At 48.0% G+C, this 24,929-nt stretch overlaps 1 protein-coding gene across 3 annotated transcripts in view; it reads right to left on the bottom strand.

The window, feature by feature from the left end:
- Window positions 1–24,929, bottom strand: part of fbxw4 (F-box and WD repeat domain containing 4) — a 161,350-nt gene that overhangs the window by 55,100 nt on the left and 81,321 nt on the right. For 2 of the 3 annotated variants that reach the window (XM_072479735.1, XM_072479734.1), the window contains exon 6: window positions 2,529–2,594. The exons of the other annotated variant lie outside the window; for it this stretch is intronic. In XM_072479735.1, coding sequence (XP_072335836.1) covers window positions 2,529–2,594 — 66 coding nt within the window. The remainder of the gene's footprint in view (window positions 1–2,528; window positions 2,595–24,929) is intronic. 3 annotated transcript variants of the gene reach the window in all.

Below are 24,929 nucleotides of genomic sequence, written 5' to 3' on the forward strand. Positions count from 1 at the left end.
CTCTTGCCCTTCTCAGCGAGTCTGACATTAAACCGCTTCCACAAACTGCCAGTCAAATGGAGAGCGATCACCAGTTAAAAGAGAAATTAAACTGCTAGACAAGGCTAATCTGTTGCCTATGCTTGCCTCCTCAGTAGATAAACTCAAACCCTGTCTGTCCATGTTGCTAATCCTGGTTAATACAGCTTTGTTATTCAGACAGACTCAGGCTCCCCAGCTACGTTGAGCTGTCCATCCACCACAGTGAAGACTGGCCTGTACATTTCCTTTAGCTTCAGAGTCACTCCATTAGCAGACAGCTGCTCCCAACTGCATACAGATAGCCAACAGCCTTCTGGCACCTTCCATTAAATAGTCACAGGCAAAACCTTCCTGTCTCCTGCCTCCAACACTAGGCTCTTCACTTCAGCCAATGCTGCTATGGTTAGTGATCCCAGAAGTGTAAACTCCTTTTCCTCCTAAACACCCGACACATTCTTCCCCCTCCCTGCATTGAAACCACTGTAACATCTACTCGAAGTCAATCGATGTATCTCAAAATTGTGCCTCTCCTCACCTCCCTGAAGTTGACAGCTTTGGTTCAGGGGGCAACAGTTTTTTTTCAGAGGTTTGCTGTTCAATTCCCACTCTGACACTTGAGCACAAGATCTAGGCTGGTTTTCTGGTACAGTGCTGAGGGAGTGCTACAATGCCTCTAAAATCAGATTATCTGTGCATTATCACAGTGCTGTTTGTGGGAGTATGCCATGCAAACATTGGGTGCACCATTATCTATTACAACAGTAACAACACTTCAAAAGTAGTCAATTAGTTGTGAAGTGCTTTGGAACAGCCGGAGGTTGCGAACGGCACTACAGAACTGCAAGTTCTTCTGTTCCTGAAACAAAGGGTAAACATAGAAACATAGAAAATAAGAGCAGGAGGCGGCCATTCAGCCTTTCGAGCCTGCTCTGCCATTCATTATCATGGCTGCTCAATCGACTCAATAGCCTAATCCCGCTTTCCCCCCATATCCTTTGATCCCTTTCACCCTAAATGCTATATCTAACTGCGAAGGTTTTCAAAATCCTACCAACTGTCCTGGCTTGAGACAATTCACACCTCTTTAACCTGGGATTATCCCTCTCTCTGGATCTGTAAAGACTTAATTACCTGCAAATGCTTGCATTCAAAGCATTGTCTTGCATCTTTGACTTTGTCTATACATATATATATATGCCTCTTCATTCACCTGAGGAAGGAGCAGTGCTCCGAAAGCTAGTGATTTGAAACAAACCTGTTGGACTTTAACCTGGTGTTGTAAGGCTTCTTACTGTGCTCACCCCAGTCCACACCGGCATCTCCACATCATCCCAGGAATCAGTCTGGGAAACCTTTGCTGCCCTCCCTCCAGAGCAAGAACATCCTTCCTCAGATAAGGAGACCAAAACTGCACACAATATTCTAGGTATGGCCTCACCAAGGCCCTCTATAATTGCAGTAAGACATTCCTGCTCCTGTACTCGAATCCACCCGCTATGAAGGCCAACATACCATTAGCCTTCTTTACCGCCTGCTGTGCCTGCATGCTTACCTTCAGTGGCTGGTGTAAGAGGACACCCAGATCTCGTTGCACATTCCCTTCTCCTAATGTTTGGCTATTCAGGTTATAGTCTGCCTTCTCATTGTTGCTCAAAGTGTATAACCTCACATTTATCCAAATTATACTGCACCTGCCATTCATTTGCCCACTCACCCAACTTGTCCAAATCATGCTGAAGCATATCTGCATCCTCCTCACAGCTCACCCTCCCACCCAACTTGGTGTCAGCTGCAAATTTGGAGATATTACATCATCTACATCATTCATATATATTGTGAATAGCTGTGGTCCTAGCACCAATCCCTGCAGTACGTCACTAGCCACTGCCTGCCAATTTGAAAAAGACCCATTAATTCCTACTCTTTGTTTCCTGTCTGCCAACCAGTTTTCTACCCATCTCAATACACTACCCCTAATCCTATGCACTTTAATTTTACACACTAATCTCTCATACGGGACTTTGTCAAAAGCCATCTCAAAGTCCAAATATACCAGTCCACTGGCTCCCCCTCGTCAACTTGACTAGTTACATCCTCAAAAAATTCCAGTGGATCAAGCATGATTTCCCCTTCAAAAATCCATTGTGACTCTGTCCAATCATGCCTCAACTTTCTAAATGCTCTGCTATAAAATCTTTCATAATGGATTCCTAAATTTTCCCCGCTACCGGCATCTGGGTTACTGGTCTATTGATTGCAGAAGATTACAGAGGTCTCAAGGTCTAACATCCCCACGTCCTCTGTGTGACTCATGATAATTACAATAATCGCTTATTGTCACAAGTAGGCTTCAATGAAGTTACTGTGAAAAGCCCCTAGTCGCTGCATTCCAGGGCCTGTTCAGGGAGGCTGGAACAGGAATTGAACCCGCGCTGCTGGCCTTGTTCTGCATTACAAGCCAGCTGTTTAGCCCACTGTGCTAAACCAGCCCCTCTATAGTTCCTTACCTCTGAAGATTCCAGATTCGTAAGGGTGAGGCATGGCCACAGCAAGCAGTCCCTGTCATGACAGAACTGGAAATGAAAAAAACACAAATACCTTTAAAAGAACATCATTGATATTGGATAAAAACAAGGCACGTTTCTTCATTTTCTGTCTTTCTTTGCTCTTGTTTGGGAGGGTGCAGGAACCTCAGCACCCCACTTTACCACCCCTCTCTCCTGTAATGTTTGCCATCAGGTGCTGTTCTACACATGCCCTCAAATCTGCTCCAGCATTCAGATGGTTTATTTGTACCTCAACCCCACTTTCCACTTTTGCCCTATTTTGTGGATTGAATTTTGTTGGATAAGGGTATCAAACTGTCTTGAAAGTTTCAACTGATCCTCAGCTTTGTGGGGGAGCAGTTTCAGATTTCCAGTGAGGATACACACTCACATATACACGTTTACACATAGACATACACCTTTCAGCAGAGGCCTGTGGATAGCAGTCAGGAGGGGAGGGTAAACGTTATATTCCCTAACTCCAGGTGCCGAGGCTAATTGTGGCCCCTTTAATTACACAGCTTTATTCATCAAATTCAGCAGAAATCAAGGCCCAGCACCCAAGAGCCCAAAGTCAGCCAGGCTACCTGTGGCTGTGGCTGTGCGCAAGGAGAAATAGCAATTCAGAAAATACAAAACAAACAGCACTTTGGAATAAGCTATACGTCTCAGAACTCAAATGATAGGGAGAAAACAAAACTGAAACAAGTCAACACAGATCAAGCATATAGGTTCAATGAAGGAATGGGTTAACCCTAATAAAGTGCCAGGATTCATGGTTAAGGGCGGAGCGGGGGTTGGGGATGGGGGAATTGGAATTAACTGTTCTCCAGTTGGTACACTGTGTTCATCAGTAGGACTCTGGAGTCCAGAATCATTTATTACACAACACAATACAGGGGTGGAGCAGGTTGCACAATCCCACACAGGCTGTGGATCACCTGAAAGGACCCCCTCCCCTGTCCCAGCTACGACCTGCTGTGTTCCCACCACCTAGCTCCTTTCACTCTGCCCCTGGGGGACCATTTCACTCACGTACACACTAATAGCTTTTAGTTTCCATTCACACAAAACCTGCCACGCTAAAATTGGACTGCAGACCACCAACACTGAGCCCTCCCCAACCCCAACCTTTCAGTGCAAAGGTTTATGCCTCTTTCTCCATTTCTTCCCCTCACCTCGAAGCTCAAATAAAGGCTATTTTTCAATCTTAAAACCTTACTTTAGTTTAAAAGAAAAGGACTGAAATGTTCACATTTCTATTCAATTTCGAATCAAAGAAGAACGCTCCCTTTGATAGCTGGACAGCGATGTCTGCGACCCAGTTTATTAGCTTCATTTCCTGATTTGTATACAGTAGATTTCACTATGCGAATACAGAGATAGTAGTCCAGGAGTTCGAACCTGAAGTATGTCACCAGCATTTAAAATAGGCAAATAAAAGGGTGTGCTCTGTATATTATGTAATCTCACATAGCTTCTGGATCCTGAGCAAGCTAAGGTTTACAATTCTGTAACTACACAGAACCACTGTTTATTTAGGATTATTTTGTGCAGGTGCACAGAGTTTTAAAAATTCATTTATGGGATGTGGGCGTCACTGGCGAGGTCAGCATTTATTGCCCATACCGAATTGCCCTTCCGAAGGTGGTGGTAAGCTACCTTCTTGAATCGCTGCAGTCCCTACTGTATAGATGCACCCACTGTGCTGTTGGAGAGAGGGAGTTCCAGGATTTTGACCCAGCGACAGTGAAGGGACGGTGATATATTGTCAAGTCAGTGAGTGGCTTGAAGGGGTTTGAAGGGGAGCCTCCAGGTGGTAGTGTTCCCATTAATCTGCTACCCATGTCCTTCTAGATGGTAGCGGCCGTTGGTTTGGAACGCCGCTGCTGAAGGAGCCTTGGTGAGTTCCTGCAGTTTATCATGAAGATGGTACATACTGCTGCCACTGTTCGTCAGTGGTGGAGGGAATTAATGTTTATGGAAGCTCATCTGGCTACAGCTTACTCAATGTGGAACTATCCAGAGTCAAGGTTTATCAGGTTCTCGGCATAATTATGAACAGTGATTATTTCTTCAACATATCCGGCTTATCATATCAACTAAATCAGGTCTCACTCTCCTTTGCCAAAACCACTCATCGTGAATTGAAAAGATTGCCCCCGATTTTCTCCATTGCCAAATGTATTTGTAAATCCTTCCCCCCCCCGCCCCCAAACACCGTCAGCAAATTTGAGATGCTCACAGACTTCTTTTTCCCTAAGGCTGAGACCATCACTCCCGCTGTTGTCCACCATATTTCTATCCTGGGACCCATTGGAGCGAACATTAATGTTTTTTAATATAAATTTAGAGTACCCAATTCATTTTTTCCAATTAAGGGGCAATTTAGCGTGGCCAATCCACCTAGTCTGCACATCTTTGGGTGGTGGGGGCGAAACCCACGCAAACACGGGGAGAATGTGCAAACTCCACATGGACAGTGACCCAGAGCCGGGATCGAACCTGGGACCCCGGCGCTGTGAGACTGCAGTGCTATTGCTGCGCCACCTTGCTGCCCTTTGGAGCGCACATTAATACTGGTTTCCTCTCATGTGTTGTCCCTTTCCTTACAAATCCACCATTATCACCCTCAAGGTCAAAATAAACACCCTTAACACAGAAATTATCACCCTAAACTGATATTCACCTCCCAAATCAATGCCAATCTATCCCACAACTCCATGCTTGAATCTTGTGGCACAATGGGTAGTGTCATTGCTTCTGAACCAGATTCTCGGAGGTTCAAGTCCTGCTGCAAGTCCCACTTCATAATGTGACCAAACAAGTATTGACTTGTAAAGCCTTCTGATATATGCCAACGGCCGAAGGCAAGAGTGGGAGGATTTCCTGGTCAGCCACGTGACCTCACTATCCACAGTTCCTGGCTACTAACATGCCTGGAAAGTGGATGTTGCCACAGCAACCTGGACTCCTTTGGGGGCTGGTTAATTCAGTTAGCTAGATGGCTGATGTGGATCAGGTTGGTGCCAACCATTCCGGCCTAGGAAGATTCAGGCCCTGCCTCCTTGCCCTACCACAGTGGAGGTTATGGCGCTATGGATCAGACCTGCCTTTGTGCAGAGAGCTCAAGAAGATCAGGATTCAGAATCATATTCACTGCACTGGAACAGCCCAAAGTCACAAATGACACCCTGTTACTATGACAGTAGCATATTATTTTTCCACATCCTCCTCCATCCGCCATTATCCTTAGTTGCCTAGAGTGGGACTGCCTTTGCTTGGCTCCAGCTTTACTTATTTAATTGCAGCAAAAGGATCTGCAGCAATTACTTCTTCCTGTCCTAAAAAGTTATATCTGGAGTCCCCCGCAGATCAATCCTGAACCACCCTCTTCCTCATTTACATGCTGCCCCTTGGTTATATTAACAAAGACATGAGGTCAGGCTCCACATGTACGGTGATGATACCCAGTTCTACCTCTCCACCACCCCTCCTGCTGTCTCTGTGTGTCAGACTGGTTGACACTCAAGACAGTCCCGGATGAGCTACAAACTCTTCCAGTTAAACATGAGGAAATCTGGCCACACCATCTTTGGCCCCTTCACAAATTTCATATCCTTGACACTATCTCATTTGCCCATCCCAGCCACCGTCTCAGATTAAAAGAGACTGTTTGCCTCCTCAGCACCTTATCTGATCCTAATTTGAGCGTCCATCTCTTCAAAGACGGCCTGCTTCCACCGCTGTGATATTTTCCGTCTGCGCCCAGTCTCAGCCCATCTGCTACTGAAACCCTCATTGGTGCCTTTATCATCCTCAGGCTCAACTTTTCCAATGCTCTACTGGCGGGGCTCCAATCCACCGTCATCTACAAATTTGAGCTCATAAAGGACTCCACTGTCCATATTCTATCCTTTACCAAGGTCCGCTCACCTATCACCCTTGTGTGAGAGTTCCCTGTTCCCCAAAAGGAAAACCTTTAGATTTTTGATTGACAAAGGTGTCAAGAGTTAAGGGGGGGGGGGGGGGGGAAAGAGAGAGAGAGAGAGGAGGCAGGAAAGTGGAGTTAAAGCCGCAATCAAATCATTCATGAAGTAACTGAATGACGGAGCAGGCTCCAGCGGTCCAGTGACATTCTTCTGGTCCTATTAAATTCCAAATTCACGTCCTTGTGTTCAAATCCTATCTTTTATCCTCTCACCCGTTGCCCTGTCTGCTCTAGTAATGAGGCTTATTTAATAGTAATAATAATAATAGCTTACTGTCATAAGTAAGCTTCAATTAAGTTACTGTGAAAAGTACCCAAGTCGCCACATTCCGGCGCCTGTTCAGGGAGGCTGGAATTGAACCTGCGCTGCTGCCTTGTTCTGCTTTACAAGCCAGCTATTTAGCCCACTGTGCTAAACCAGCCCCTGGTTTTGCTGGTGGGAGGTGAACACATCAGCATAAGCTTTGCAATTGCAAAGGATTTATGGCACAGAAACGGGTCTTTTGGCCACCCAATCCACGCCGATGTTTATGCTCCATTCGCGTCTTCTTCCATCTTTTCACATCTAAATCTACCATTGCTGCCACCCTTCTCCCTCATACGCTTAAATAAAAGCAAAATACTGCGGATGCTGCCAATCCAATACAAAAGCAGAAAATTCTGGGAAAATTCAGCAGGTCTGGCGGCATGTGTGCAGAGAAAAAGTTAATGTTTCGAGGCCGAAGAAGAGTCACATGGACTCAAAATGGTAATTCTATATCTCTCTTCGCTGATGCTGCCAGAGCTAGTTCTTTTCCAGCATTTTCTGTTTTTAATCCCTCATATGCTTTTCTAGTTTCCCCTTAAATGAATCTACACTATTCACTTCAACCATTCCCCGTGGTACCGAGTTCAACATTCTCACCACTCTTTGAGAAAATTAGTTTTGCCTGACTTTCCCTATTGGATATCTTGGTGACTATCTTATGTTGATGGCCCTTAGTTACGCTCTTCCCCAAAAGGAGAAACACTCTCTGTATCCACCCAATCAACACCTTTCTTAACTTTAAAGACCTCTATTAGGTCAACCCTCAGACGGATTTTATCACGAGAAAAGAGATTCAACTTGTCATTCCGTCCTGAGTAACTTTGTAATTTAAAAAAAAAAAAAGTATTTATAAAAAAAAAGACAAATTTTAATTTTAATTAATTGACGCAATGTCAGTTAGAGGGGTGCTGTGCTCTGACTGTGAGATGTGGCAGGTCCGGGAGGCTTCCAGCGTCCTGGATGGCTTCATCTGCAGAAAGTGCACCCAACTGCAGCTCCTCACAGACCGCATGGTTCGGTTGGAGCAGCAATTGGATGCACTTAGGAGCATGCAGGTGGCGGAAAGCGTCATAGATCGCAGTTATGTAAGTGTGGTCACACCCAAGGTGCAGGCAGAGAAATGGGTGACCACCAGAAAGGGCAGGCAGTCAGTGCAGGAATCCCCTGTGGTTGTCCCCCTCTCGAACAGGTATACCCCTTTGGATACTGTCGGGGGGGATAGCCTATCAGGGGAAAACAGCAGCAGCCAGAGCAGTGGCACCACGGCTGGCTCTGATGTTCAGAAGGGAGGGTCAAAGCGCAGAAGAGTAATAGTTATAGGGGACTCTATAGTCAGGGGAACAGATAGGCGCTTCTGTGGACGTGAAAGAGACTCCAGGATGGTATGTTGCCTCCCTGGTGCCAGGGTCCAGGATGTCTCCGAACGGGTAGAGGGAATCCTGAAGGGGGAGGGCAAACAGGTAGAGGTCGTTGTACATATTGGTACTAACGACATAGGCAGGAAGAGGCATGAGGTCCTGCAGCAGGAGTTCAGGGAGCTAGGCAGAAAGTTAAAAGACAGGACCTCGAGGGTTGTAATCTCGGGATTACTCCCTGTGCCACGTGCCAGTGAGGCTAGAAATAGGAAGATAGAGCAGACAAACACGTGGCTAAACAGCTGGTGTAGGAGGGAGGGTTTCGGTTATCTGGACCACTGGGAGCTCTTCCGGGGCAGGTGTGACCTGTATAAGATGGACGGGTTGCATCTAAACCGGAGAGGCATAAATATCCTGGCCGCGAGATTTGCTAGTGTCACACGGGAGGGTTTAAACTAGTATGGCAGGGGGGTGGGCACGGGAGAAATAGGTCAGAAGGTGAGAGCGTTGAGGGAGAACTAGGGAATATGGACAGTGTGGCTCTGAGGCAGAGCAGACGGGGAGAAGTTGCTGAACACAGCGGGTCTGGTGGCCTGAAGTGCATATGTTTTAATGCAAGGAGCATTACGGGTAAGGCAGATGAACTTAGAGCTTGGATTAGTACTTGGAACTATGATGTTGTTGCCATTACAGAGACCTGGTTGAGGGAAGGGCAGGATTGGCAGCTAAACGTTCCAGGATTTAGATGTTTCAGGCGGGATAGAGGGGGATGTAAAAGGGGAGGCGGAGTTGCGCTACTTGTTCAGGAGAGTATCACAGCTATACAGCGAGAGAACACCTCAGAGGGCAGTGAGGCTATATGGGTAGAGATCAGGAATAAGAAGGGTGCAGTCACAATGTTGGGGGTATACTACAGGCCTCCCAACAGCCAGCGGGAGATAGAGGAGCAGATAGGTAGACAGATTTTGGAAAAGAGTAAAAACAACAGGGTTGTGGTGATGGGAGACTTCAACTTCCCCAATATTGACTGGGACTCACTTAGTGCCAGGGGCTTAGACGGGGCAGAGTTTGTAAGGAGCATCCAGGAGGGCTTCTTAAAACAATATGTAAACAGTCCAACTAGGGAAGAGGCGGTACTGGACCTGGTATTGGGGAATGAGCCCGGCCAGGTGGTAGATGTTTCAGTAGGGGAGCATTTCGGTAACAGTGACCACAATTCAGTAAGTTTTAAAGTACTGGTGGACAAGGATAAGAGTGGTCCGAGGATGAATGTGCTAAATTGGGGGAAGGCTAATTATAACAATATTAGGCGGGAACTGAAGAGCATAGATTGGGGGCGGATGTTTGAGGGCAAATCAACATCTGACATGTGGGAGGCTTTCAAGTGTCAGTTGATAGGAATACAGGACAGGCATGTTCCTGTGAGGAAGAAAGACAAATACGGCAATTTTCGGGAACCTTGGATGACGAATGATATTGTAGGCCTTGTCAAAAAGAAAAAGGAGGCATTTGTCAGGGCTAAAAGGCTGGGAACAGACGAAGCCTGTGTGGCATATAAGGAAAGTAGGAAGGAACTTAAGCAGGGAGTCAGGAGGGCTAGAAGGGGTCATGAAAAGTCATTGGCAAATAGGGTTAAGGAAAATCCCAAGGCTTTTTACACTTACATAAAAAGCAAGAGGGTAGCCAGGGAAAGGGTTGGCCCACTGAAGGATAGGCAAGGGAATCTATGTGTGGAGCCAGAGGAAATGGGCGAGGTACTAAATGAATACTTTGCATCAGTATTCACCAAAGAGAAGGAATTGGTAGATGTTGAGTCTGGAGAAGGGGGTGTAGATAGCCTGGGTCACATTGTGATCCAAAAAGACGAGGTGTTGGGTGTCTTAAAAAATATTAAGGTAGATAAGTCCCCAGGGCCGGATGGGATCTACCCCAGAATACTGAAGGAGGCTGGAGAGGAAATTGCTGAGGCCTTGACAGAAATCTTTGGATCCTCGCTGTCTTCAGGGGATGTCCCGGAGGACTGGAGAATAGCCAATGTTGTTCCTCTGTTTAAGAAGGGTGGCAGGGATAATCCCGGGAACTACAGGCCGGTGAGCCTTACTTCAGTGGTAGGGAAATTACTGGAGAGAATTCTTCGAGACAGGATCTACTCCCATTTGGAAGCAAATGGACGTATTAGTGAGAGGCAGCACGGTTTTGTGAAGGGGAGGTCGTGTCTCACTAACTTGATCGAGTTTTTCGAGGAGGTCACTAAGATGATTGATGCAGGTAGGGCAGTAGATGTTGTCTATATGGACTTCAGTAAGGCCTTTGACAAGGTCCCTCATGGTAGACTAGTACAAAAGGTGAAGTCACACGGGATCAGGGGTGAACTGGCAAGGTGGATACAGAACTGGCTAGGCCATAGAAGGCAGAGGGTAGCAATGGAGGGATGCTTTTCTAATTGGAGGGCTGTGACCAGTGGTGTTCCACAGGGATCAGTGCTGGGACCTTTGCTCTTTGTAGTATATATAAATGATTTGGAGGAAAATGTAACTGGTCTGATTAGTAAGTTTGCAGACGACACAAAGGTTGGTGGAATTGCGGATAGCGATGAGGACTGTCTGAGGATACAGCAGGATTTAGATTGTCTGGAGACTTGGGCGGAGAGATGGCAGATGGAGTTTAACCTGGACAAATGTGAGGTAATGCATTTTGGAAGGGCTAATGCAGGTAGGGAATATACAGTGAATGGTAGAACCCTCAAGAGTATTGAAAGTCAAAGAGATCTAGGAGTACAGGTCCACAGATCACTGAAAGGGGCTACACAGGTGGAGAAGGTAGTCAAGAAGGCATACGGCATGCTTGCCTTCATTGGCCGGGGCATTGAGTATAAGAATTGGCAAGTCATGTTGCAGCTGTATAGAACCTTAGTTAGGCCACACTTGGAGTATAGTGTTCAATTCTGGTCGCCACACTACCAGAAGGATGTGGAGGCTTTAGAGAGGGTGCAGAAGAGATTTACCAGAATGTTGCCTGGTATGGAGGGCATAAGCTATGAGGAGCGATTGAATAAACTCGGTTTGTTCTCACTGGAACGAAGGAGGTTGAGGGGCGACCTGATAGAGGTATACAAAATTATGAGGGGCATAGACAGAGTGGATAGTCAGAGGCTTTTCCCCAGGGTAGAGGGGTCAATTACTAGGGGGTATAGGTTTAAGGTGAGAGGGGCAAAGTTTAGAGTAGATGTACGAGGCAAGTTTTTTACGCAGAGGGTAGTGGGTGCCTGGAACTCACTACCGGAGGAGGTAGTGGAGGCAGGGACGATAGGGACATTTAAGGGGCATCTTGACAAATATATGAATAGGATGGGAATAGAAGGATACGGACCCAGGAAGTGTAGAAGATTGTAGTTTAGTCGGGCAGTATGGTCGGCACGGGCTTGGAGGGCCGAAGGGCCTGTTCCTGTGCTGTACATTTCTTTGTTCTTTGTTCTTTGTTCTTTGATATTTCTACCGACACATTTCCGATATCATTCTTGTAAATTTTCTCTGCACCCTCCCCAATGACACTATATCCTTTCAATAATATGGACACCAGAAATAATATGGAGACCAGAATTGCACACAGTACTCTTAGTGTAGTCTAACCAGGTTCAATATATGTTTAACATAATTCCCTATTTTCTATTCTATCCCTCTAGAAATAAAACCTAGTTCTATATAAATAAATGGAAACCTTGCAGCATACCAAGAATTCTACACAAGGACTTTTGTGCATTCCACTCTTACTTCACCCCACTTCTGGCTGCATCCCACTTAGATTTCAGCTAAGATCTGTAAGACCCTTTTTAAACTTGTTACGGACAGGGGGGTAGACAAAACTGAACTCCTTTATTTTATTGTTATCTGTCTGTAAGCAGAGTTGTTTTAATTTTTTTTAAATGTGGCACTTTTCCCCAGCCCTGTGAGGTCACTGTGTAAAGTGATTTACAGCAAACTCTCTTCAGGGTTAAATCAGAAGTATAATTTATTCACACGTTCAAACCCAGGGAATTAACACACCTTCATACACATACAAGCAATTAATAAGACAGGAAAGAGGAGTTTATACGACAATGAATAACTTAAAAGAAAAAGCACCACAAATGTGGATATCAGTTCACATGATTGCAAAAATCCAGAAAGCCAGAGTCCAATGAGGATTCCTTCATGGGAGGACCAACAATCTAGGCGGGGGCGGCTGGCTGAAGCAGGATTTGCAGAATATCTTTAAAGTTGATGGTGATGCAATGAGATGAGTTTGGTACACAGAGACGTGGCCTGCTCAGCAAGCGATGGCAGGAACCTTGCAGAGAAATAGGCTCCGAGAAGGCTTAAACTTGATATAGACTGTTGGTCAGCCGGGAGTCCTGCTTTAATGTTTCCAGGTTGGTGTTTAAGCAGCAGACTGAGTTGCAAGTCTGGACATGTAATATTAAAACTTTCCACCAGAAGCTTCGGGCACGTGATGTTGCCCATTAATGATTCAGATGCAGGCTAACAATCAGTTTCCATGTCTCTGGTCAAAATCCATTGTTCACCTTGGGAGACAGATGGTGGTTTTTGGCACCTCTGCAGGTTTAAGCAGTGAAGATGGCTTTCACTTTGATGTCGGACCAGGCAGGCGAGACAGATCATCTGCTGGTCTCTGGCTTCTAATGTGTCCTCACAATGAGAGTTGTGAGATTCCACAAGGATAAGGGTTGAGCTTTTGTCCTTCAACTGTTGTTGGATATTTCTATAACCAAGCCAACTTGTGAGTCATGTGGCATGCAGCAGTCATCTTTTGGTTCAGCAAGGACACTTTTCAAATAAGCAAAAAAGGCCATGTTTTAGTTAATCAGCATATGGGGCAAAATTCTCCCCAAACGGCGCGATGTCCGCCGACTGGCGCCCATAACGGTGCCAATCAGACAGGCATCGCGCCGCCCCAAAGGTGCGGAATGCTCCGCATCTTTGGGGGCCGAGCCCCAACATTGAGGGGCTAGGCCGACGGCGTAGGAATTTCCGCCCCGCCAGTTGGCGGAAACGGCCTTTGTTGCCCCGCCAGCTGGCGCGGAAATGACATGTCGGGGCGGCGCATGCGCGGGAGCGTCAGCAGCCGCTGACAGTTTCCCGCGCATGCGCAATGGGGAGAGTCTCTTCCGCCTCCTCCATGGTGGAGACCGTTGCGGAGGCGGAAGGGAAAGAGTGCCCCCACGGCACAGGCCCGCCCGCGGATCGGTGGGCCCCGATCGCAGGCCAGGCCACCGTGGGGGCACCCCCCCCCCCCGGGCCAGGTCGCCCCAGGACCCCGGAGCCCGCCCGCGCCGCCGGTAAATAGGTACTTTAATTTACGCCGGCGGGACAGGCAATTTATCGGCGGGACTTCGGCCCATCCGGGCCGATGAATCGAGCGGGGGGGCCCGCCAACCGGCGCGGCCCGATTCCCGCCCCCGCCGAATATCCGGTACCGGAGACTTCGGCAACCGGCGGGGGCAGGGTTCACGGCGGCCAATGGCCATTCTCCGACCCGCTGGGGGGTCGGATAATGTCGCCAATGATCTCTTTCATGTCTTAGGGCAATGGCAAATGTCTCCACCCCTCTTCCTTTGAGGTCCTCCTCAATCACCTTGTTGGCCAAGCTTTATGTCACACCCATTAAATAGCACGCAATGGTTTACATCAATGTTTGTCTGATTTTTCATGTTTGAAGGCCCTGGAGGCATTTTCTGACATTATTGCCTGGATTCTCTGCCTCATCGGATACTCTGTTACCGGCGGCAGAGAATCCAGTGTCGGCCAGAAAAAGGAATTGGCGCCCAGTTCCAATGCTCCAGCCCTTCGTTGGCTTGGGATCAAGGTTCGCATCCCGGGCCAGCAAGGATGCAAATGCATCATTAAGACCTATTTACATCCTATTAACAGGTCGGGCACCATATTCTCCAGGTCCACGCGATTCTCTGGTCCTCTGAGCCAGGAATCACGTGAGAGACAATTGGTGCAGATCCTGACAAAGGTGGCCCTGATGCGGTGGACCTCACGGTGGAGTAAGGGGGTAATTCATGAAGTGAGTTGCCCCCAAAGTCCATCGGAGGGCCATCCTCCACCCACAAAGCACGACCCGTCCACCCCACCCCAACCAGATCCACCGCCCCCCCACCAAAGACCCTAGAATTAAAGCGATCCCCACCAGAGATTCTCTAATTAGAGAGACCTCCACCAGAGACCGCCCAGAAGAGAGACCCCAGTCTGGAAGCCCCCAAGAAGAGAGACCCCAGTCTGAAAGCCCCCCAGAAGAGTGACCCCTGTCTGGATGCCAGAGAGCAGTCCAGAGGCAGTGAAAACAAATCACTGCTTTAAAACCCACCTGTGCAATACACCTGCTGGCTCAGGCAGAGGATCCAGCACCTGTCAATTCCTGGAAAGAGCAAAACAGTCAACTGGGTTTAACCCCCCTCAGGTCTTTGATCAGCAAGCCATTCATTAATTTCTCTGTGATATTGATTTTACTAAGCTATAATTTACAGTTTACACACACACACCCAGTTAGCTGCATTGTTTCATTGTGAAAGTAACTGCAATGTCAAGTTATGATTGACAGCTGCTGGACCACATCAGAGAGTGAAGTGCTTTCTGTTAGTTTCACAGCTGACTACTTCAAAGCCACTCAAGACGAAGGGAATGAATGGAACAATGCAGACAGCTGGGTGTGTGTGGAAGCTGTCAATCACATGCTAAACAAATGCAAGTTGTTGTTGGGGTTCGCTCTGTATTACTGCACTGAGCTGAGCTTGTGTTTATTCATCAGGGTCATGGCACTTACTGTGCGACTGTGAACAGCTAACCTTGGTATTTCCCATATCACATTTACGCCACAAACGAATGATGTCAGTGTGAAACTCCAAGATCTGTCAGCTATCCCCTTTATCCAGGAATAGTACCTTCTGGCTTTATCAATACAATTTTCTCCTGTACTTGCTAAAGAAAATTTTTGTAGTCACTCGTTTACTGAGAAGTAATGTGGCAGCAGCTGTTGTGAGCTGTTGCACAGACTCGCGTGGTGTCTTCATACTCACCATGGGGATTTCTTTTACTTTCTTTCAACTGAATGTGAGTTCTGAAGTTCATTAACCATGATACAGAGAGTCAGAATTAAAAAGCTGGTTACTACTGGAATGAGAGACAGTTAAGGCAGTGAACTGGATCAACAAGTGGTGTGATGGAATGAATTTCAGCCCAGGGAGACTGGTTTGGGAACACAGAAAGATGATGGTCCGCCGCCAACTTTGCCAATCAGTGGAAACCCAATCTCTGTCATTACAGGAAAGCAAGATTATTTGCATTAAGTCAGCTGAATTGATCCATTTTCAGCTAATCAAACCCAGAAAATGAGGCCAATCGTCGCAATCTCTCTTGTGCACAAGTGGGGCCGATAACTGCGCAGAGACCTAGGGCAGCCCTGGAGTGTCTGGATCAGCTGCCCTCTGCCGCAGCAAGTGTGTCATCAGAGGGGGCAGAAGTTTGAAGAATGACTGTGAATATTAAAACGCTGATCTTCCCTCTCTCAGAACAGTTATAACATTCTACCTCCCTCTCTCATTCTGCTCTCCAACAATCTAAAAACACCCTAAATTGGTATTATTTAAAAGTACTCCCTCACTGACAAGCCTTCGCCTAGTTCTGTCGCACGACCCTGAGGTTTGACCCTGTGTGAGATTAAAAACAAATTTTTTTTAAAGTATTTGTTCGTCGGAAGTGGACGTCGCTGGCTAGGCTAGCATATAGTGCCCATCCCTAATTGCCCTTGAGAAGGTGGTGGTGAGTCGCCTTCTTAAAGCGCTGCAGTCCGTGTGATGTAGGTGCACCCACAGGCTCATCGGAAGGGAGTTCCAGGGAACAACAATATAGTTCCAAATCGAGTTTGTGTAGGGATTGAAGGCGCTAGCAAGCAACAGCGCCACTCCCGACGGCCCCGGGGAGATACTCGGAGTCCGGTCGTAATAGCTTCGTTGAGAATTTGGAGGCAGTTTCGCCAGCACTTCAGGTTGGGGGCAGGGTCAAGGGAAATGCCGATTTGGGGGAACCATCCATTTGAGCCAGGGAAGTGGGATGGAAATTTTGGGATGATGGGAGGAGAAAGGAATTAGGACACTAAAAGATTTGTTTCTTTGGGGTCGGTTTGCAGGATTGAAGGAGCTGGGAGCGAAGTATGGGTTGGAGCAGGGGGAAATATTTAGATACGTGCAGGTTTGAGACTTTGCCAGAAAGGAGATACAGAGCTTCCCAGTAGAGCCAGCTTCCACATTGCTGGAGGAGGTGCTGCCGACAGTGGGATTGGAGAAGGGAGTAGTATCGGCGGTTTACGGGGCTATTTTGGAAGAGGAGAAGGTGCTGCTGGAAGGTATCAAGGCAAAGTGGGAGGAAGAGGTGGGAGAGGGTACGGAGGAGGAGTTCTGGTGTGAGGTGCACTGGAGGGTGAATGCCTCCACCCCGTGTGCAAGGTTGGGGCCGATACAGCTGAAGGTGGTCACCTTACAATGGCGAGGATGAGCCGGCTCTTTGAGGGGCTAGACGATGTGTGTGAACGATGCGGTTTTGGGGGGGGGGGGGGGGCAACGTTCATATGTTTTGGTCCTGTCCAAAGCTGGAGAATTACTGGAAGGAGGTTTTTAGGGTAATCTCTAAAGTGGTGCACGTGAAACTGGATCCAGGCCCTCGAGAGGCCATATTCGGGGTATTGGACCAGCTGGGGTTGGAAACGGGTACGGAGGCAGATGTGGTAGCCCTAGCCTCGTTGATCGCCCGAAGGCGGATCCTATTAGGGTGGAAATCAACCTCTCCACCCTGTGCCCTGGCATGGCGGGGGGACCTGCAGGAATTCTTGACGCTTGAGGAGGTGAAATTTGTACGGAGGGTAAGGATGGAGGGGTTCTACAATTCATGGGCATTATTCATTTTGCACTTTCGAGAATTGGATCAGATTGAACATTAGGGGGGGCTGGGAGGGTTGGGGAGGGGGGACTGTATGTGTTAATGGTGACTATGGGTGATTCCTGATTCCTTTTTTGTCATTTGTTTATGTTAACATGCGGGCTAATGTTTGGGGGTTTGGTGGGAGGATGGGATCGTTGTTATTGATATGGGGATTGACATTAAATTTGTTGCGGATTATTGTTTATTGTTGGGTGTAAATTTGGGAGAAAATGTGAAAAAGGAGAATAAAAATATATATATTTTTTAAACATATAGTTCCAAGTCACGATAGTGTGTGGCTTGGAGGGAACTTGTGAGTTCAAGTCCCACTCCACAGACTTTGTGTTTAAAATCAGCACTGAGGGAGTGCTACACTGTCAAAGGTACCACCCTTCAGGTGAGATATCAAACTGAGGTCCCACTGGCCCCTGCACATGAATGCAGAAATCCCATTTCGATGAGGAACAGGGGTGTTATCCCAATGTCCTGTCCCAACATGCATCCCTTAAGCAACATCATTGTAACAGATTCTCTGGTCATTATCACATTGCTATTTGTGGGAGCTTGCTGTGCGCAGCTTGGCTGCTGTGCTTCTCTATATAACAACAGTAATTACACTTCAAAATATTAAATTTGCTGTAAAGACGCTTTTGAGATATCTTGAGGTCATCATAGATGCTTTGGAAATGAAAGCCTCTCTTCTTTATTTCCGTCACCTGCTCGCCTACTGTTTGCGACCCTGTCTGTGTCTTCATAATGAGCAGGATAAGTGAATCAATAACATTCACTTCTTCTGGCTGGGGCTTTAGACATGAAGCTATGATACCTGTGGGTGGCAATGGGTGTTAGCAGGTTTAAGCATAGGATCAGGTGCGATTTGCAGAAGAATGTTGCATCACCTGGCATCAGTTGCCTGAACTCTGCTTCAACACTTCAGCGAGCAGTAAGAACAATTAAAATGCAGGAGGGATGGGATGGAGAGGACAAGAAAGAGAGAGAGAGAGCAAATCTGTACCGCTGAGAACCTCCAGGATAACTGACTGATGTCAACCCACCCAGTTTATTTTATTTTAAAATATCTTCATAAAGCAACAGCAATTTGGCAAGCACAGGCTCAGGGGCCTGTCACATCGTTCACTGCGGAGCTTGTCAAACACATTCAGCCTTTCTGAGCTTCACTGGCATTTTAATCACTGTTGGGTAAACTCATTTGTTCCAATGATTACGATTCGCCCTAATAGAATATGCAAGCCGCCTGACCTATGACCCTCGCTGACACAGGATACAAAAGAGGAAAAGTTCTTCACCACCCTCCTCCCCAAACCTACTCTTCCCTCCTCCCCCTCAACCCTATTACTCTCGATTACTCAAATTATTTATAGCCCACTGATCTCTGCGCGGAGAGGGAAAAAAAATTTAAAACGTAATTAAGTCAGCTTTTGACAAACAGGAAAGGGTTTTTTTGTGTAGTAGCGCTTTGTGAACCAGCGCTATTATAGTGGCAAAGGTTATATCAGCAGCAGGTACTAGGTCCCTGCCAGTTTCTCTGGCAGTCATTAGAACATGTCACGTCCTATTGCCGCTGTTCACATTTTCGGTAACCTAATCATTTGACATCATTATTTGAGGTACATCAGTGGCATGGAATTACTGCCAGAGGTCACACAAACACAAAGCAATCCCTAGCGGGACAGCATCTGCCACAGTACCAACATTGTTAGGCCCAAACCCAGCCCGCCATTTGGAAGTTAACGGATTTCCTTCACTATCAAAGATGCTCCGTCGCCCCGCAGCCCCCCCCCCCCCCTCTTCCATTCCCACTGTTGCCTCTCTCTTTCTGCATTTTACTCAAGTTTATCTTCCCACACTCAAGAGCAAAACCAGTGAAGACGATATTTGTCGCCCCAAAATCTCTGCGAAAAAGGCCTGGTCCCACACTGCAGCTCATTACGCAGGGTCTGGTCCCACACTGCAGCCAGTTATGCAGGGTCTGGTCCCACACTGCAGCTCATTACGCAGGGTCTGGTCCCACACTGCAGCCAGCTACGCAGGGTCTGGTCCCACACTGCAGCTCATTACGCAGGGTCTGGTCCCACACTGCAGCCAGTTAGACAGGGTCTGGTCCCACACTGCAGCTCATTACGCAGGGTCTGGTCCCACACTGCAGCCAGTTACGCAGGGTCTGGTCCCACACTGCAGCCAGTTAGACAGAGTCTGGTCCCACACTGCAGCCAGTTACGCAGGGTCTGGTCCCACACTGCAGCTCATTACGCAGGGTCTGGTCCCACACTGCAGCCAGTTACGCAGGGTCTGGTCCCACACTGCAGCCAGTTACACAGGGTCTGGTCCCACACGGCAGCCAGTTAAGACAGGGTCTGGTCCCACACTGCAGCTCATTACGCAGGGTCTGGTCCCACACTGCAGCCAGTTACACAGGGTCTGGTCCCACACTGCAGCCAGTTACGCAGGGTCTGGTCCCACACTGCAGCTCATTACGCAGGGTCTGGTCCCACACTGCAGCCAGTTAAGACAGGGTCTGGTCCCACACTGCAGCTCATTAGGCAGGGTCTGGTCCCACACTGCAGCCAGTTACACAGGGTCTGGTCCCACACTGCAGCCAGTTACGCAGGGTCTGGTCCCACACTGCAGCTCATTACGCAGGGTCTGGTCCCACACTGCAGCCAGTTAGACAGGGTCTGGTCCCACACTGCAGCTCATTACGCAGAGTCTGGTCCCACACTGCAGCCAATTACGCAGGGTCTGGTCCCACACTGCAGCTCATTACGCAGGGTCTGGTCCCACACTGCAGCTCATTACGCAGGGTCTGGTCCCACACTGCAGCCAGTTAGACAGGGTCTGGTCCCACACTGCAGCTCATTACGCAGGGTCTGGTCCCACACTGCAGCCAGTTACGCAGGGTCTGGTCCCACACTGCAGCCAGTTACGCAGGGTCTGGTCCCACACTGCAGCTCATTACGCAGGGTCTGGTCCCACACTGCAGCCAGTTAGACAGGGTCTGGTCCCACACTGCAGCTCATTACGCAGGGTCTGGTCCCACACTGCAGCCAGTTACGCAGGGTCTGGTCCCACACTGCAGCTCATTACGCAGGGTCTGGTCCCACACTGCAGCTCATTACGCAGGGTCTGGTCCCACACTGCAGCCAGTTACACAGGGTCTGGTCCCACACTGCAGCTCATTACGCAGGGTCTGGTACCACACTGCAGCCAGTTACGCAGGGTCTGGTCCCACACTGCAGCCAGTTACACAGGGTCTGGTCCCACACTGCAGCTCATTACACAGGGTCTGGTCCCACACTGCAGCTCATTACGCAGGGTCTGGTACCACACTGCAGCCAGTTAGACAGAGTCTGGTACCACACTGCAGCCAGTTACGCAGGGTCTGGTCCCACACTGCAGCCAGTTACACAGGGTCTGGTCCCACACTGCAGCTCATTACACAGGGTCTGGTCCCACACTGCAGCTCATTACGCAGGGTCTGGTACCACACTGCAGCCAGTTAGACAGAGTCTGGTCCCACACTGCAGCCAGTTACGCAGGGTCTGGTCCCACACTGCAGCTCATTACGCAGGGTCTGGTCCCACACTGCAGCCAGTTACACAGGGTCTGGTCCCACACTGCAGCTCATTACGCAGGGTCTGGTACCACACTGCAGCCAGTTACGCAGGGTCTGGTCCCACACTGCAGCCAGTTACACAGGGTCTGGTCCCACACTGCAGCTCATTACACAGGGTCTGGTCCCACACTGCAGCTCATTACGCAGGGTCTGGTACCACACTGCAGCCAGTTAGACAGAGTCTGGTCCCACACTGCAGCCAGTTACACAGGGTCTGGTCCCACACTGCAGCTCATTACACAGGGTCTGGTCCCACACTGCAGCTCATTACGCAGGGTCTGGTCCCACACTGCAGCCAGTTACGGAGGGTCTGGTCCCACACTGCAGCTCATTACGCAGGGTCTGGTCCCACACTGCAGCTCATTACGCAGGGTCCGATCCCACACTGCAGCCAGTTAGACAGGGTCTGGTCCCACACTGCAGCTCATTACGCAGGGTCCGATCCCACACTGCAGCCAGTTACCCAGAGTCCGGTCCCACACTACAGCAAGTTACCCAGAGTCCGGTCCCACACTACAGCCAGTTACCCAGAGTCCGGTCCCACACTACAGCAAGTTACCCAGAGTCCGGTTCCTACTACAGCAATTTACCCAGGGTCCGGTCCCGCACTGCTGCATGTTACCCAACGTCTGATCCCACACTCAAGCACACTGCCCAGCTAATATATCCACTTTCTCCAACTGCTCTGTGTCAAAAGACTTTCTGTCTCTTCAGACCTGACTTGTCATCCTTTCTCAGTACAAGATTACAAAACACTTACCCATACACCTGACTGCACTGGCCTGTATATTAATGTTGGATCTGAACAGAGATCACAGTAAACCATATGTATTTTAAGTTGTATTGAACCAGTTAACTTGATGAAAGCTGCTAATTTAATTAATTTCTACTGCTCCGGGTGTGGGTTCAGGAGAATATGTAGTCTTGTACTGTACTTACTGAACAAAGCTACCCCTATAAATAGGAACCCCACAGAAGGCAAACCTGCAGGCAACAGCACAGAAACAAGACAGTGATCGGCAGGTGGTGCAGGTGAATGCCCTGTTCGACTTTAATCGACCAATCATACTCACAAACTGTAACTCGATCCCATTTACAATGCAATCTGCCTCTGCAACCTTTGCCAAAACAGCTCATTACAGACACTAGCTTGGCAATAAACTACCATCAATAGAAAATGATTATCTCCTCAGACTCTTTGTGTGGGCTGAGGCTGAAACGTGTTGGCAAGGGATGCACAAAAACAGCAGAAAATGGAGAAATAAAAAGCAGGAACAGAAAAGGTCATCCTGCGCTATGGGTGCGTGCAACTCAGGCTAAACAGATCAGAAGATCATGAGAAACAGAAACAACGGTAGGCCATTCAGCCATCGGGTCTGCTCTGCTATCCATGAGACCATGCCTGATCTCATTGTGCCCTCAACTTTCCTGCCTGTCACACATAGTCATCAAAAATCTGTCCAACACAAGCCTTGAATGCATTCAACGGCACAAATCTCGGAGGGAAGAAATTCCTCCCCATCCTCGTCCTAAATGGGAGACCCCTTATATTTAAATTCTGCCTCCTAGTTCTAGATTTCCCAAAAGGAAAAATCCTCCAAGCATCTACTCTATCAAGCCCCCTCAGTATTTTATATGTTTAAATAAGATTGCCTCTCATTCTTCTAAACAATGAGAGTGGACGCAACCTGCTCAACCTGTCCTTGTAAAACAACCCCGTCATCCCAGGAATCAACCTAATGAACCTTTCTTTATTCTGCTTCCAATGCCCTCCTCAGTATGGAGACACAAACTGTACACAGTACTCGAAGTGTGGTCTCACCAAAGTCCTGTACAGTTGTAGCAAGTCGCCACTAGTTTTATACTCCATCCTCCTTGCAATAAAGTCCAACATTCCATTTGTCTTCCTAATTACTTACTGCAGCTGTATTAGAACTTTTTGTGATTCATGGACAAGAACACCCGGATCCCTCTGCACTGCACATTCTGCAGTCTTTCTCTATTGAAATAACATTCGGCCTTTCTAATAGACATAGATGTTTACAGCATGGAAACAGGCCCTTTTGGCCCAGCTTGTCCATGCCGCCCAGTTTCTATCACTAAGCTAGTCCCACTTGCCCGCATTTGGCCCGTATCCCTCTATGTAACTGTCTTACTGCTTTTTAAAGGAAAAAATTGTACCCGTCTCTACCACTGCCAGCTCGTTCCAGATGCTCACCACTAATCTTCCTGTTACAATGGATTCTTATTTTCCAACATTATATCTGTCTGCCGATGTTTTGCCCATTCGCTTAATCATTTGCAGACACTTTGTGACCTCCTCACAACTCCATTCCTACTTATCTTTGTACCATCAGCAAATTTGGCTACAATATTATCTCTCCTTTCATCCAAGTAATTAATATAAATTATAAATAGTTGCAGCCCCAGCACTGAGCCCTACTGCACTCCACTAGATACAGTTTATCAACCTGAAAATGAACCATTTATTTTGACTCTGTTAGTTAGTCAATTATGTATCCATGCTAACATCACCCCGAACACCGTGAACTCTTGTGCAGTCACCTTATATGTGGCATCTTATTCAATGCCTTTTAGATATTCAAATATATTACATCTACTACTCCCCCTTTATCCATTCTTCTTGTGACATACTCAAAGAACTCTAATATATTTGCCAAGCACAATTTCTCTTTCATAAAACCATGTTAAATCCACCCAGATTGTACTATGAGTTTTTAAATGCCCTGCCAATTCCTCTTCAATAATGAATTCTAGCACTTTCCCAATGACTATCTTAGGGTGTGATTTAACTAAATGGGAACAAAGCCCGATAGCGAGCGCGTTTAGCCCAGTGTTTCCCAGCGTTTGCAGCACCGAGAATCATCATTTACTATTGTTGGTAGTTTACTGCACAGCAAGTGTCTGTAATGAGCAGTTTTGGCAAAGAATGCGCCAAGAAACACTACGCTATTGAACGGCACTCGCGTTAGATAGGGGGCTCAGCAGGAAATGCGCGGCCGAGGCCGCAAATAGCCCCATTTTCTGCGCTGAGGAGCTCCACCGCCGGAACTCCTCAGTGTAGTGAGAGATCGGGACGGCATTTTTAAATCGATACTGATTTCTGGAACGCCCCCCCAACCAAGCCTCAACTCACTATGAGGAGCCCCCCGACAACACCCGTGCAGGGCACCCCTGGCCCCGATTGCCACCCGGCAAAATGCCAGCTTGGCACATTGGCAGTGCCAATCTAGAACCCTGGCAGCATCTATGTCAGTTGCCAGTGCCACATTAGGGCCTTGACAATGGCAGGCTGGCATGCAGGTGGCAGTGCCAGGGTGCCAGGTTGGCAGAGCCAGGGTGCCCAGGTGGCACCAGTAGTGCCAGGGTAGCACCGTGCCCAAAAGGCATGCACTTGGCTGCCTCCGATCCCCTGGGAGACCCCCACGAGTGCTTTCTATCTGTTTCCTGTTTGTGAAGACCAGTGCTGAACAGCGATTGCTTCGCAGAAATGTAACATTGAATGACAAATGTAACATTGAATGACAAATGTAACACTGAATGACAAAGCAAGTGAGATAGATCGTAAGGATCAAGTAGGCTCGGCTGTCACATTAAAGAGAAGCGAAAATGGTGGGTCGTGAAGTTCGGGCAGCGTGGCTCGCAAAGGTTGGCCGGCCTGGATCCCGAAGGATGGCCAGTTGATAAAAATGGGTCCTGGGTAAAAAAAGTTTGGAAAACACTGCTCTAAGGGACCAATGTTTACTTTAGCTCCTCCTTCCTTCTCATACACTTGTTAAAAAGAGCTTTTACTGTCTGCTTTTATATTTCCTGCTAGTTCTCCCTGTATTATTCTTCTAGTCACCCTTTGCTGGTTTCTAAAGTTTTCTCAGTCTTCTGGCTTACCTCATGGTAGCACAGCGGTTAGCACTGTTGCTTCACAGAGCCAAGGCACCAGGTTCGATTCCCGGCTTGGGTCACTGTCTGTGCGGAGTCTGCACGCTCTCCCGGTGTCTGCGTGGGTTTCCTCCAGGTGCTCCGGTTTCCTCCCACAAGTCCTGAAAGATGTGCTGTTAGGTGAATTGGACATTCTGAATTCT

The sequence above is a fragment of the Scyliorhinus torazame genome, chromosome 16 (genome assembly GCF_047496885.1).
Source record: "Scyliorhinus torazame isolate Kashiwa2021f chromosome 16, sScyTor2.1, whole genome shotgun sequence".
In the NCBI taxonomy this organism is placed as follows: Eukaryota; Metazoa; Chordata; class Chondrichthyes; order Carcharhiniformes; family Scyliorhinidae; genus Scyliorhinus; species Scyliorhinus torazame.